This window comes from Akebia trifoliata, chromosome 6, assembly GCF_017979445.1.
Source record: "Akebia trifoliata isolate Shusen 1 chromosome 6, ASM1797944v1, whole genome shotgun sequence".
Taxonomy (NCBI): Eukaryota; Viridiplantae; Streptophyta; class Magnoliopsida; order Ranunculales; family Lardizabalaceae; genus Akebia; species Akebia trifoliata.
Window position 1 is genome coordinate 28,343,742 of NC_141380.1, and position 15,706 is coordinate 28,359,447.

At 34.1% G+C, this 15,706-nt stretch overlaps 1 protein-coding gene across 4 annotated transcripts; it reads right to left on the minus strand.

Annotated features, from left to right (window-relative positions):
- Window positions 1-883: 883 nt before the first annotated feature.
- EDA14 (embryo sac development arrest 14) lies at window positions 884-14,098 on the minus strand. 4 transcript variants are annotated; one of them, XM_086446398.1, is made up of 11 exons: window positions 13,973-13,992; window positions 11,824-11,918; window positions 9,350-9,460; window positions 9,172-9,262; window positions 8,983-9,074; window positions 8,791-8,884; window positions 8,616-8,695; window positions 6,006-6,089; window positions 2,206-2,305; window positions 1,288-1,384; window positions 884-1,187 (listed from the first exon to the last, which is right to left on the minus strand). In XM_086446398.1, exons 3-10 carry the CDS (start codon window positions 9,403-9,405, stop codon window positions 1,292-1,294), a joined length of 690 nt encoding a protein of 229 aa, XP_086302524.1. In that variant the 5' UTR covers window positions 9,406-9,460; window positions 11,824-11,918; window positions 13,973-13,992; the 3' UTR covers window positions 884-1,187; window positions 1,288-1,291. The 4 variants fall into 4 exon arrangements, with proteins under 4 accessions (XP_086302524.1, XP_086302523.1, XP_086302525.1 ...); XM_086446397.1 differs by lacking the exon at window positions 13,973-13,992 and adding an exon at window positions 12,014-12,319; XM_086446399.1 differs by lacking the exon at window positions 13,973-13,992 and adding an exon at window positions 11,995-12,319.
- Between the last annotated feature and the right edge of the window lie 1,608 nt (window positions 14,099-15,706).

Sequence of the window (15,706 nt, forward strand, 5' to 3'; positions counted from 1 at the left end):
TAATTTGTTGAGGATCGATGATATAAGTACATATATAAATGTCGGGATCAGGTGACTCAGAAAAGAAAACATGATCCCAGCTGTGCAAACACAAAATATAATGCTTGGGATTTATTAATAGTATCGTGATATTCTAACTCGAAAATTTCCACTCGTTATGTACTCTTGAACAACATGGCAAGTGCACAGAACCACAGAATCTGATTCAGAACTTTTTTCTTTGGGATACAGAAGGAAAAAGATCTATGGTTCTGTGCAATTGCCACGTGGACCGAGAGAAATTTTGAATTCGATGATCATTAGTTTTGTTAATAATCATGCTGGCATTGACTCCGCAGGTATGCCATTGACACCTTGTAAATAAAATTGGTGTAGTGTACAAAAAAGATATGAAGCCAAAGGATTGAATTAATATTTCATAAATTTAATGATTTGACTTTTAGCATATTCAGGGGAGTAGTAGTAATGTGGAAATTTATTTTCCTTCGAACAAATTTTTCATTTAAAATTTTCCAATACATAAATTTTTAATCAATGATTTATCAATTGGCCACTGAACATGGTAATATTTTTATTCTTTCACCTTCATAATTCTACTTTCTTTCAAAATTCTAATCTCAATAATAAGATAAACACCATTAGTCTATGAATAAACACCATAAGTGACTTTATCATAGGGAAATTTCCTAAAAAGTGCGTGACTTATGACAAAATTCCGATGATTCCAGACTAGTACGCTAGTATTTTATCAGCAAGCAAATTCGATGATTACAAAAGTGACGAATTCAGTGAAAAAACATGTTTTGGGAATTAAAATGAACAGTGTATCAAAACCGGAATTTTGCCATATTCTTTACCTCTGCTGTGATTTTACAACAAAATCTATCATAATGTGATTGCCTTATAATAAATTTATATCTATATTTTAAAAACAATGGGTTTCTCAGTCATTAACTGGATTTTGTCTACAAGTTCATAAAATAACTATTTAAATAATTTACTGATACATATTGCCATATAAAGCTTTTGGTCACACAGAAATGGAGAAACAACCCAAACCACAAAATAAACACATTTAAATCTCTACTGCATGAATGATCCTTGTCTAGGGGAGAGTATGGGCTTCTCAAGACGGTGGGTCTTCCTCTAGGTGGTTTTGACATCCTCCAGGAAATCCAAAATTTTCCCTAAAACGTTCATTTTACAATCAGATCATAAACTTGAAAATCTTGAGTTGAATGAGTGAAAGATTAGAAATGTGTTAATAATAATAAGATTAAGACATACCTTATCACCGTTTCCGCTCTGCTCGCCATTTAAACACGGGTTTCGTGGTTGGACAAACAATCTCATCTTCCCGGAGTTTTCGTTTTCGACCCTTTTTCTGTTTCAGTAAATGGATGATTTTAAGTACAGATTTATAATTGCAAAAAAGTACAAAAGCAGGCACACAATAAAACCAAAATTACATCATGCCAAATGCATTTTCAAAATATTTGGAAGATGGGACATAGATACGAAATATCCCCAAATAGTTATAGAATTTATTTATCAAAAAGAGTGTCTGTGCTACTTGCATTTATTTAAATTACTTTTGTACCCGTTTTTAACTTCAAATAAATGCCCCTGTTAACGATATAAAAGAAAAATGAAGTAAACGCAAGTACAACAGGTAAAAAAATTCATAACCAATTTGCAACATTTTCCCCATACGCCAAATATCTGAAAAATCAATGTCACCATAATTTTAGCTTCTCTATTGCTCTGTTTGGTAAAATGCCTTTTATGGGGTCTCATTTTCAGATTTTTATCTCCAGATGGGATTCTTTATGTGCTTCATGATTCTTCTGAGGGTTTTTGTTCTTGCTTTCTTTTTTCTTGTTTCATCTTTGTATGGTGGCTATCTCAACCTCATGTGTCTTTTTCTCTTTCGCTAATGATTTTCTGACTCAAAAATTTTCACTTGGTTGACATGGCAAGGGCACAGATCCGTTGATCTTTTACTTGTGCATCCCAAAGAAAAAGATCTATGGCTATGTGCTCTTGCCACATCAGCCGAGTATAGACCGAGTGAAAATTTTCGAATCAGAAAATCACGACTCTTTCTTGTTTTTGTTTAATGAAATTTTTACACTTATCAAAATAAAATAAAATTTGCCCTCTATAATTCTTATACCAATGGAAAAAAGAATAAGATGTGAATACCTGTAATTCTTTCTGCAAGGCCATGTCTGTGTACAGTTTCTCCATATCATTTGCCCTCTTCTGCCTACCCTCCAGCTCTCTGTAAGAAGAAGCTATTTTCCTGTACGTAGATAATTCAGCTTCTGAGGCTAATAGAAATAAGGCACTAAACTCAGTAGAGAATTCCAACTGAATGGAGGAGCAAGGGTGGCACCATAATATAGGGCATTGCTTTAATACAAGCTACCAAGGGGGGTGGTATAGATGATACACAATATGAGGACTTTTTTTTTATATATAAGTATAAATTTTATTAAAGAAAAAGGGGTGGAGAATAAGACATTCTCTGGAGAAAAAAAAAAAAAAAAAAACAAAGAAGAAAACAAACCACAAGAAAGGCCACTACAAAGAGCAAAGCTCAACCCATCTAAATACAAAATCCTCGAAGAACACCCCCTCGAAATCCTTATTCAGCTTGCACCAATAGAATAGAAGACCCAAAATCACTTCTCTTGTCGAAATCCTTATTCAGCTTACACAATATTTGGACTTTGAAATGCCGACACCAGGAAACTATTACTTTTAGGGGTGTCAATGGCAGTGTTTTAAAAACCTTACACCTCAATCCACTACTAGTAAGGCTTACACCTTATGAGGCATGAGGCTCATGCCTCAATTTGGTTCGGCAGAACCCAAATCGTGGGTCCAAAAAACTCATTTTTTTTCATTTTTTTTGCTTTATTTTACACAAATACCACCCCCAATGTCTCTTATTTACATAACCTTACTAAATAGGACTGTTTTTTGTCTTCTAAACTTAGATTATTAAGAGATCTCTCAAAATCTCTCTTTGAAACCCTAAAATCTCCCTACATGAAGATTTCTTCCTAGAGACTTCAATACTTATCCGAATTCAAATTCGTCGGTTCTTACAACTTTCTTACGAAGATTGTGACCAAATAGAACCAAGAAATCAAGGATTTGCAAAGGTTTTGAGGTATGTCATTTACATGGATACTCCTCCAAAAGTTCTTTTTCCTAGTGCTAATGGGAAAGTTTGTCGTCTCAACAAGTCATTATATGATCTCAAACAATATCCACGTGCGTGGTTTGAACGGTTCCGCTCTGTTATGCAGGATGTGGGTTACAAGTAATATCAAACTGATCACACATTGTTTGTCAAGCACAGTGAACCTCAGACTACAGTTCTTATTGCATATGTCAATGACATTGTCATTACAGGCAACTGTCCTACTGAGATCCAAACTTTGAAGTATCTTCTTGGAAATCGCTTTGAAATAAAAGACCTTGGAATTTTGAGATATTTTTTGGATATTGAGGTGGCTCAGTCCAAGACAGGCATCTTTATCTCACAGCGGAAATATGTGCTAGATTTACTCTAAGAAGCAGGTAAATTTGGGACTAAACCAATAGATACTTCAATCAAGCCTAATCACCGATTGAGTGACAGTGATGGTGAAACCATTGAAGATATCAGTCGTTATCAACGATTGGTGGGTAAACTCGTCTACCTATCTCTTACGCAACCCAACATTGCCTATGTCGTCAATGTTGTTAACCAATTCATGCATGCCCCTTGCACGACACATCTTGATGCTACCCTACGCATCATTCGATACCTGAAAGGGTGTCCGGGGAAAGACTTACTATTTCATTCCCATGGTCACATGTCCATTGAAGCATGGACTAATGTTGATTGGGCAGGCTCTATTACTGATTGTCGATCGACTTCTGGGTATTGTACTATGGTGGGCGGAAATTTGGTAACTTGGTGCAGTAAGAAACAGTCGGTAGTCGCCCGCTCCAATGCTGAAGCAGAGTTCAGAGTCCATGGCTCTTGGCATATGTGAGTTACTTTGGTTGCGACTATTACCACGTGAGCTTGGTTGTTCACCTCTTATGCCCTTTCAGTTGTACTGTGATAACAAAACGGCCGTTAGCATCGCTCATAATCCAGTTCAACATGATCCCAACAAGCACATTGAGGTTGACCGTCATTTCTACCGGGAGAAAGTCACTTCTGGTGACATCTGCACCATCTTCATTCCTACCACACAACAGTTAGTCAACGTACTCACTAAAACCTTGGGTCACGAACATTTTGATAGTTTTATGGGCAAGCTGGGTATGTGTGATATCTTTGCCCCAGCTTGAGGGGGAGTGTTAACAGTAGTTTATTTAGTTTAGTTATTTTAGTCTATGTCTATTTTAGTTTTTCCAAGTTTATGTCATTTTCTGTCTTTTCCTATTTATTTGTGTAAGTATAAACAATACACAAGGAGAAATAATTAATCTGATTTTTTTCCTAAATTTCTTCTCTTCTCTTTCTCTCTATCTTCTCTAAAACCCTAGATTAGTTTCTACAGTTCAAGCCTTCAAGGATCGAGTAGGGGACCCCCATACCTCCATCTATTAATTTAAATTCAGTATTTTACGAATAGAGAATGAGATTGTTTCCTTTGGTTGATAGAAATCTGAAGTGTTCTTTGAACATATGACTCCTTCGATCAATGGTGCGACTTCAATCAACCTAGAATGCAAGATCTTGGTGCAATTCCATATATCTAATTTTGTAGCGCTATGTGACTCGATCCAACTATCCTTTTTGCTTTTAAAAAAGGATTTACATTATTATAGTCTGTTTTAGCATCTAATTTACAGTGATGTTGGGCTCTAATTGATGCAATCGAAAAATATAACCCAAATACCTAGATGAAGAAGATGTTAAGGAGAAAATTTTTCATCATGGTAATTAACACCCAAAGAGAGAACAAGGCTCCTTATCATCTTCTTCTTATTCTTCGGGGTCTTTTTTCTCCAATTGCATCACTAATTCAGGCTTGTTAAATATGTATTTTCAGCCTAGTTATTAGCCATCTAAACCCTACATCGATTCCCCATTTTCAACCAACAAACCCTCAAAACTATATACGCTAACCTAGAATAAGCCCAACAAAATCCCTACCACATACTAAACCCTAATTTAATCAAAACCCATACTGTTAGATTGTTAAATGGTTAAATGTTATTCATAATTGACATGAAGAAAAAGAAAAAAGAAAAAAAAAATACCCCAAAATCGACTTCCAAGAACTGTAGCTTCTTTCAATCCCCCAATTAGTCTCAGTGCCACAAATAAGTTATCACTACACATAAATTCCATGAAATGAGTAACTTTAGCCTTTATCCAAAAACTTCAAAGTAGGTGCTGCATCCATGTCGGAAAATACAATTTTAAGTATAAATGACCTATCGGTACCATGCCGGGGCCATAACCTAGGCGCATCTGGCTAACATATACTTATCGAACTCGACCGTAGAATGTATTTTAACCATTGATTTGATCCTGTCTTACTGTTATGTTACCAGATTTAAATATTATATTGAAATTTTATTTGTCCTTTCTCTGAAAAGGAGGTGCGGGTGCAAAAATCTTTAAAAACTTAAGATCCACTTGTAACATTTGATCAAAACAGCAGTCTAACAATATTATGATTTATTTGATTTCAAAAAGCAGGTTCTTCATACAAAGCCAAATGGATGTTTCAACATGCATACATACAAATCAAAGATTTAGGCCCTGTATCGAAGCTTAGAAAATTTCTAGGTAATGGAATTTCCAAAGTACTCTTAAAGCAGTAGAAATTTTTTATGGAAGTATTTGTTGGGAAAATTTTCCAATATTCCATATAAAACCTTGAGACTTTCCACACAAGGAAAAAAAATAAAAGAGAAGCAACAAGCAGCATGCAGTAGGTCAGCATCCTACAATAAATTAATGAGTTATTCTTAGCTCTTACCTTTTAATATGATCAGGGACATTTTCCGAGGCAGGCAACTTCCCCTCTTGCAAAGATCGTGATCTTATTTCTTTAACCTCTTCCCTATTAATAAAAAAATACGATATAGAACAAATCATCGTAAGTTTAGATTAATGAACAAAAAGCATTTACAAGGCAGCAAAACACACGCACGCACACCAATGGCCATTTAGAGAGATAAGTAAATGGTAAGAAAATTGTCATCCTTGTGTCACCGAGTAGTTCCTTTAGTTATTGTGAACAAGGAAAATGTCGGATATTAATATGGAGAATCACACATGAGGAAGTACATAAAATAAGTTAAAGCAGGAAGCAAAGACCATCATGAGCAATTAGGAAGCATATTTCTCATTTGAAAGTGGGGGCAGTACGCAAGGCAGAGACTCCTGCAACTACAGGCATAATTGAAAGCAGGGTCCTTACTAAGGCTTAAAATGGTACGAATTTTATCCGAAATCCGAGTGATCCGAATCCAAATTTAGCGGGTTTGGTTTCATCAAGTATATCAGAATTAAAATATGGTTCGGATATGGGTTGATGTCCTTTGACCCGAGTCGGATTCAGGTCGGATACGGTTCCGTCCCTATATCCACCAAGATCCGAATGATATATTACTTTACAAATTGTATTCTTATATTTTTTTAGTCATTTTTTAACAACCAACAACGGTAGGGTGTAGTGGTCAAAGCCTCTCTTCAAAATGGAGAGGTCTTAAGTCAAGTCACCATTTAGTCACATTTTAGCAATTTTATTTGAAATAATCTTAAACGATTTAACATTATCCGACCCAAATCAATAAATTTGGTCGGATTAAATCCGGATATGATTTTAATAAAAGTAAAATGATTCAAATATGGTCTTAACTAGTATGATCGGAGTTGGATTCGAATCCAGATCCGGATATGAATCCCGATAAAAAAAATCGGATATGGATATGGACACACTCATATCCAGCCCATATCCGACCCGTTTTAAGCCCTAGTCCTTGCATGCTTTCCAGGTGGAACTGGTTTGCCACATTGAACTTAGTTTCCAAAAAGGAGCAAATATTTTGGGATGGTAGATCAAAATCCACAACTTCAAGCGTTGTTTGGGTAGAGTTCTTTTTCCCACCTAACTCAAAAGGTATCGGAGTCGGGAATTATAAATTGGGGGGTGAGTTCAATCAAAAGATGATAAAGAATCCTCCAACAAACAGAAAATCTCTTGCCAACAATGGGGAAACAACAATTTTCTAACATGCCTAAACCAGATAAAACTCTCCAACCTATTTGAATTCCAAAATCTTCTTGTCTATGGCCCCAAACTGGAGGTCCAGTTACTTGTTTAAAATACATCACTTTCAACAATGATAAAAGGTAGTCCTCTTCTTCAAAAATTTTGAAATAATACCAAAGCCCAAAAGACATAGTTCGCAAATAAGTCCATATTCTCTAGAAGCATCCCAAAGATTTGGGGTTGCCTAAACAAATCTTATTCCTCCATTTCACTCTGTCCAAAGTCAAGTATTGGTAGAAGTTTATTAGTATGACATTTGTTAGAAGAATACCGATAGAACAATTACATTAGAAACCTATCGGTATGAAATTTGTTATTTTTGTCTTATCATTCTGTGATTCTTATGGTGTAATTGAGAGTGAAGTGTGAAACACATGGGACAACAAATTGGATGATGCATAACAAATACACGCAACATTATTAAATGTTCAAAGCACTTGAAACTTAATGGTATTAGTTATAGGATAAGTTGGTTAAGCTATCTAAGTTTAAGGCAGTTATTCCTTATTGAACATGGAAAACAGGGCCATTGTTCCTAAGATATCAAATTCGAATATCACAGTGCCCTTGAAACCTTAGAATCTTAATTATTGAATGAGATAAAGCTTTTCTTGATGAGTTTAAGTGTGAAAGCAGGACTTTTAGCCAAGGTCTATTGTTATCACCTCACCAAGGGTGGCACTTTCAGAATGAGGTATAAGTACTACATGGAATAACTACAAATATAGCACGCAAGATGCATATGGGTTTAAAAAATTCAGAATTCAGCATCTATTGCATGAATTACAGTTTATGATATAGGGCATGCCTAACTAGCCTAGATGACAAAGACCTACGCCCACCATGTGGTTACAGAGTATCCCAGCCACTATGGATGTTTGATTAAAATTTCTTACTAGAATAGCTGAGAATTGATTGTTTTTTTTAAAGGTAAAACAGGATAACTACTAATAGGTTTTCATTAGAAGGGTAGTTTTCACTCAAGAGCCCAAATCTTTAAGGGAAAAGAACAATTGATTTTTTTCTTAATGGATAAAGAGAATTCCAAAAAACAAAGCAAAACAAGGGGGGTATTTTACTTTGTGCACTGAAAGAAACAATAAACCTTCCCTTGTGTATGCATATAGGAAAGAAAGATTGTCTCTCTTACTGAGTATAAATAATTCAGGTATGTCTTACCTAATTTCTTCATTTGATTTGTGATTGTAGGTGTCATTTTGTTGTTTGTATTCTATCAAGCAAGCATTCAAAATAAAAAATAAAAAAGTTAAAAATTAAAAAATGACCAAAGGTGCTTAATGGAGCTCAAACCTGTCCTCGGCATAGTAAACATGTTTGTTTAGTGGCTGATTATCAAGAGAATGTAGCATTGAACTTAGCTTTTCAATTTTCTGCAATAAACAAAGGAATTTCCACATAAAAAACCAACAAGATCAAATAAACCAAATAAAAGGATATCCCCCAGTTAGCTACAACATCCATTTACATTCTTTTCACTTTGAACTTTCTGAAGGACATATCCTATATCTTGGGTCTTCATCAGCATGAGTTCCTCTTGAGTGTATTTGTTTGCTTGACTTCTGAAAGAACAATAATTTGGTGTTAGGGGGTATGTGAAGAAGGAAGTTGCGGTGGGGTTAAAGAATCAAAGCAAGAAAAAGTAAAATTGATATCTTACTCTGGTTTATGGACTCCATTTTCAGTTCTTGTTCTGACCATCTTAAAGTAAAATTCATCGGGATTCCTGAACGCAGCCTTCTCTTTGAGTTTCTGCAAACGTAGCCAGCACGTACAAGGCATTGCCACAACGGATACAAATACATAGAAAATGAAAATTAGCTTTAAAAAAAGTTATTTGAAGCTTTACCCGTAAAGACTCTTCTTTCTTGTGAAATGCCTGTGCTCGCACAACATAGTCTTTGTGCTTTTCGAGAAGCCCAAACTTTTTTCTCGAACTCCTGAAATAAACCAAAACCAAAACATGAAGTTCATGTACAAAGCAATTGAAATAGAAGGTGATGTAGAAGAAATAAGAGGTCACTTACGGCTGAGCACGCTCCTTGTGAGCCCGTCTACTAATAGCATTCCTTAGTGATGACATTTTTACGAGTAAAGCAAGTGAACTCAAATTATATCACTCTTCAATTTCAGGTTCACTGCAAAGTTCAAAGATGTCATACTAAGATCTCGTAGTTTCTTAATCTTTGTATAGAATTGCAAAATTCAACGTTCAAATCAAAAAAAAAAAAAGTAGTCCTTGCTAGGGGTGTCAATGGGTCGGTTCTTAAGGAACTTAGAACCATAACCATTTTTTTGGTTCCGGTTCTTGTCAGTTCCGGCTCTAAAATAAATGGAACCGGAACCGCCAAAAAACACATGTACCCATCGGTTCCAATTCTCAAGAATCGAATGGGAAAAATATTTTAAATCATTATAAAGCTTTTTTTCTTTTAAAAAAATCAATATATTATATACAAAATATCAATTTAATTATAATTTGTTCCACCAAAGGTAAGAGTTAATGTTTTTTTACAAAAATTAAAATTCATCTTCTCTATTCTCTATGTGTAATAAACTTTTAGAAGATATGGTACATCATAAGCTCCAATGCATAGTTTTATGAAAAATTGAAGGAATCTATATAATACATATTAATTTTAAAATATAAGAAAACCTTAATCATGTATTGTATATAAAAAATGACAAAATAAATCCATTCCGGGTACCCATCGGATAGAACCTAACGGTTTTGGTTCCTATCAGTTTGGATATATTTTAGACCCAACTCTAATCGGTTCCAATAAAAAGGGAACCGGAACCGAGGTTTTCGGTTACAGTTCCAATTCGGTTCCGGATAAATGGGTGCCCATTGACACCCCTAAACTGTTTGCATGAGCAAGCTACAAATGAACTTAAATACATACATTGAGGCATTATTGCAATTCCCACAGAAAACAAAACTCAGTGGAGAAATAAGAGTTTTAAATCATCGGAAAAATTAAATTATGTTTAATGTGACAAGAACCAATTTCCATAAACAAATTAATATTAAGGAAGAAAAAAATTGGGTGAACAAAAATAAATTCATAATCTTTAGTTTTACTAAAAAACAATTTTTTTTTTTTTTTTTTTTTTGGGGGGGGGGGGGGGGGGAAGAGGGGAGCAAAAAACCCCATCTTCACCAGCTTTAAATACCAAATAATATATAAATTTAACTATATAATTTTATCTTAAACATATTTAATAGAAAAAAAAATGGTACTCTCAATTGAGGGAAAAAATTGTTTACTTTCGATTTGAAGCTGAGAACTTGTTTGGACCAGAGTTTTTTGAGGCAACAATACCTCCTTTATTGGCACAAAAAAAAGGAAACTTGAATACCTCCTTTGTCTTTGATGCTTTTTCACATAATTTTCACTCATCTTTATCTTTTATATATTATATAAAAGTATATTTTGGGAACATAAAAGAAGAAGAAAAATCATGAGAGGAGACAGACCCAATCATCACGTACCCTCTGCCATGACACCAAGAATTTGACTATCCCAAGAAAAGATTGAGTGAAGGAAAGATTAACCCAATTTCATAAAATAATTTAAAAAATATGTGAGGAGAAGCAGCTTTTGAAAGAAGATTTAACATGTTGAATTGGGTTCTATTCCTCTCTTTTTTAATTGCACATAATAATTTAGAGTTAAGGATCGATTGATACATAAAAACATATATGTCATGGATATGTGACATATTCTCGAGATACATACTTTATATTAAGGATTCTATTTTTAATTTTTAATTTTTGTTTTTTATGAATAACTAGATCTTAAACCAATAAAATTCTCATTTGAGGTTGGACTCTATTTCGTGAAATTAACTAACATCTCTGTTGTAGACTTTAGATTGTACATATCGAAGAATAAGGATGTTGGGATTGATGAGTGAAAATGTGCATAAGGAAAAAAAAAATAAGGATAACACTGTGAAAACTGCAAAATTCTATAATAAAATTCGACGGACCAAGACCCATGAATTTTAGAAATCAAATTCTATAGTCTAGGGCTGTTGTAACTTGTGATGTTCCCTAAATTCGACAGCTTAGAATTATCGATTTATCCCAACCTCAAAAACTCATAATATTGAACTTCACTATGAGGACTGAGCAAATACAAGAGAGAATTGTTTTTTTCCTACTCCCAACTAAACCCTTTCATCGAACCCCTCAAAAGACTTTGAACCCCAATTGGATCTGAACTCCCAAAGAAATCATTGATGCCCTCCCAATATCCAATACCCAAAACCAATAACATGTATTGTTGTTTGTTCTCTAATTCTGATGTGGTGTTGTAGTTTCTGTGAAGAAAACGAAACATTGAGACAAAAACACATTAATGAAGAATGGGTTTTAGTTTCCATTACATGTACTCTCTATCAAACTAGATCCTTGAAACAAATACATATAATTTCATTTCAATTTGGATGGAAAAAAACCATTTCAACTCAAAGAGGGAGAGATCGAACATACCTTGGCTTTTCGTCTAAGGAGAGAGGGAGAGAGATTGAAGAAAATATGAAGAACACTCCGATGTTCTGGTTGGCCGAATGAGCTAAGAACTAAATCTGCAGAGCAGAAATATAAGTTTAAATCATTTTGTAGATGAACAGAGATCTGTCTCACAAAAAAAATCAAAACAACCTTACTTCTCCCCAATTACCTTAATGGCGAAGAGGGAGGGAGGGTGAAGAGCACGAACGTGCCCTAACTTCGTTTCTCTTCTCAGATTCACACACCGCAGAATGATAGAGACAAGAAAGAGAGATAATGGCGATGAGGGAGAGAGGGAGAGAGAAAGGGAGGGCGACCTCTTCTGTTGGCCGAACGGCTGCAAGCAGCAGAACGACGAAGAAGAAAGGGGCGACTTCCTTCTTCGTCTGACTTTCGTCTGATCTAGGGCGAATAAGATTTGGGTATTTCGTGGAAAATAAGCCGTTAGAATTTACTCCCCCACAAGATGCGAAATTGAGAAGTAGGTTTTAGTGACTTTTTTATGAAGAGCAATTTTTTGTTCTTGCGCAGAATAATTCTTCGAAGGAGTTGTTTATAATTTTTATCCAAACGACTTCTAACTCCCTACAAGAGTCAGAAGTAACCAAGGAGTCCTATCCAAACGCCTACTAAATATCCATGAATGCAAAATCAGAGTATAAGTCTAGGGTTTTAATGGATTAGATTATTGAACTATAAAAGCATCTGTCTAATGATTTGAAAAATAAAGACAGGGTTAGCTTACCTGATTGAAGAAAATTGAGCTAGGGTTTGTGGGTCTCTCCCCTCTGCTCTATTTGGAAAAGTCGAGGGAGAGATCTAACACAAGTGATCGACTCACGTCTCACGGCTAGGAAACACAATACTGAAAAAATTAACCCCAATCTCTCTGCCCACTTCAAAATTTGAAGCAACCCTCCTCATTCCAAGACACATGGCGTTTTAACTTTATTTCACACCCTATATTTCCACCAAAATTTGAAATGCCACATGTAATCCAGTGGAGACGGTTGCTTCAAAATTTTAAAGAGGACTATTAGCTTCAAAGTTTTTCCCCGTCTTAATATTTTAAAGAGTTAAACCTAATCCTTAAAGTAAAACTAGCCTTACAAATTTAGTAAGATTTCAAAAATATGACGATGCACTAGACTACTTGAGTTTATGACATGCTCTATAGCCTCAAGAAGAACCATTGGCAACATACTACCCAGTTCAATGACAGCTAAACCATAATAACATCAGTATGACGAGCTCCTATATCATAGAATTCCTCTATCACATCCCAAAGAATACTTTAGATTATCTCAAACTGTGGGTATGCCATAGCCATGGAGATGGTACTTCCAGGAAATGCACTTCCTATGAAGACAAGGTTGGCATTCGTGGTGCTCAAATTATTCAACCTATAGATGAAAAAAAAATAACAAAAGCTTATGCAGAACATAAATTTCCCACCAACATATGCACGTAAGGTGCACGCATTTGTCACAATGTGTTAGAAAAAGGTGCATAAAACCACACAATCTCCAAATCTCATTTGATATAACTTACAAAATTAGCTATAAAAATCCCCCAAAAAATGAATGATCTTTTTTTTTTTAGATCTCATCAGTTGTAGAGAGCCTTCACTGATACCAAATCAGCAATCTATTTTATTAAGCAAAATCCAAATCTCTAAACTCTCAACTACAAATTCCCAACCACCAAACACTCATAAATCTCCAAAATCTACAGAAAAGAAATTCAAACCCAAATCAACAAACACGTTTTTAAGCACAAACCAGATTACTAAACACAATTTTGGGAAAAACCTAGATCACCTCAACTGGTACAGAAACACACAAATCTAAAGAAAATGACTAAATTCCAAAACTTTCAGGAGCAAACGGAATAAACGCAGACCATCAAAATGGGGAGAGAGAAAAATCCAAAGGTTCAAAATCCTGCAACCTTACCTACATCTCTTTTGGTCAAAGCTTTAACAGCTATGAATGATGTTTGAAAAATTCCGATCCAATTCTCATTAAATTTCTTCTTCTCCAAAACAACAATATTGAACCCATGTTATTTGATAATTTATACTATTGGTTTTTTGAAAAATAAACCAGAAAAAAGAGATAGATGATACCTCAGGTCGTCTCCTACTCGAGTTCACCTCCTTCACTCCACATCATTAGGGTTTCTGAACTCAGATTCAATTTGTTTGTTAACTTGGGGTGTAAGTAGCAATAGCTGGCCTGCCAACCTATTTTTGAAAACTTTGAAAACAATGAGGGACAATTTTGGAAAGTAGAACTTCTTTATCTTCCCTATCCCTCATCTATCCATTTTTTGAGATAATAAAGTTGACATTTTTTCCCTCCTCTTTCCTTCATTTCTTTTCTCTTCTTTTCTCACTTAACAATCCAAATAAGAGAAATGAAGAGAAAATTGCATATTTTCTTTTCTCTTCTCTTTTCGTCTCTCAATCCAAAATATAAGGGTCATTGAGTTCAACTTGTGCATCCAAAAACATGATTTGATGCCATAGGTTATGTAGAGGATAAATTATATCTTTTTATATCAAAAATGTATTTTTCACTTTTTATTCTTAATTTTAAATTTGGGAGTTGAGTGGGACTTCAATAGTTGTCTATTTACAAAACCTTGGATCAATTAAAAATATTATTATTATTATTATTTGAGTTTTTCTATTAAACTTAGGTTATGGCGTTGGATTGCCAATTTGATAATGCAGAGCTCAACAACCCTTAATAAGATTTGAAATCTTACTAAGCCAGTAAGAAAAGTCTTTCTCCCAACATTGTCAAAATTATTCACATCACTTTCTTGAATATGATATGGACTTTGGGAAATACTTTCCTTATTTAGCATAGTTAGATTTTAATTCTTACTAAGGGTCGTTTTGCTCAAATAAATCACAATATCAGAATTCCAACATCAAAGAGCTCTAAATTTCATCTAAAAATTCATATCACAAGAAGAAAAAAAAAATCAAAAAATAATTTCATTTGAGCTTATCCAAGATTTTGAAAATGGGCAGCTACCGAACTTTTACATAACTTGCAAACTTAAAATTAAAATATAATGATTAAGAGTAATTTTTAATGATTTTTTTTTAATCATAGTTTTGGATGACACAAGGTGAGCCCAAGGGCCCTTGGTAAGGGTGAAATCTTTACTAACTTAGTAAAGTTAGTCTGACTAAGTTAAAAAAATCCCTTAATTACATTTTGAGTTTGAGATAGAATTTTCCCCCTTAAATTTTTTATTTAAGGTCAAATATTTGTTAATTTTGGGTTTCAATTTTAAGTTGGAATTATGTATTTATTCAATATTAGGTTGTAGGTCTATTATTTTCTTTTTCCTTTTTTCTCTTGCTGAGCAAGTTTTTTTTTATAATAAAAAAAATGGAGTTTTGAATTTGCTTTTCCTTGATCTCTAATTTTGTTTCAAATTTATTTTCCTCAATTTCTAATCATCTTTCCTTTAAATTAAACTACAGTTTTCTTATATTAAAAATATATTTAGAGTATCGAGAATACTAAGAAAACTTGTCTAGAAACATGGAGTTCTTATTCTTTAGTGCCAAAGTCTTTTTCAAGATATGGTTCTACATATTATATTTTATCTAAACCTAAGATTATGTTTCTTATATACATAATTTGCAGTCTAGTGTGGAAGAAAAACATGTTCTTCCCATGTGTTGATGCAATCATATTTTTACTATCTGACAAACTCTGGTAATTAATATGACAAATAATCTAATTAATTTTAATAAAAATATTATTTTTAAGTTCATTCATTAGGTTACTAAACAATTCAAAATCCAGACAACACATTTTAACATCAAGTTACCAAA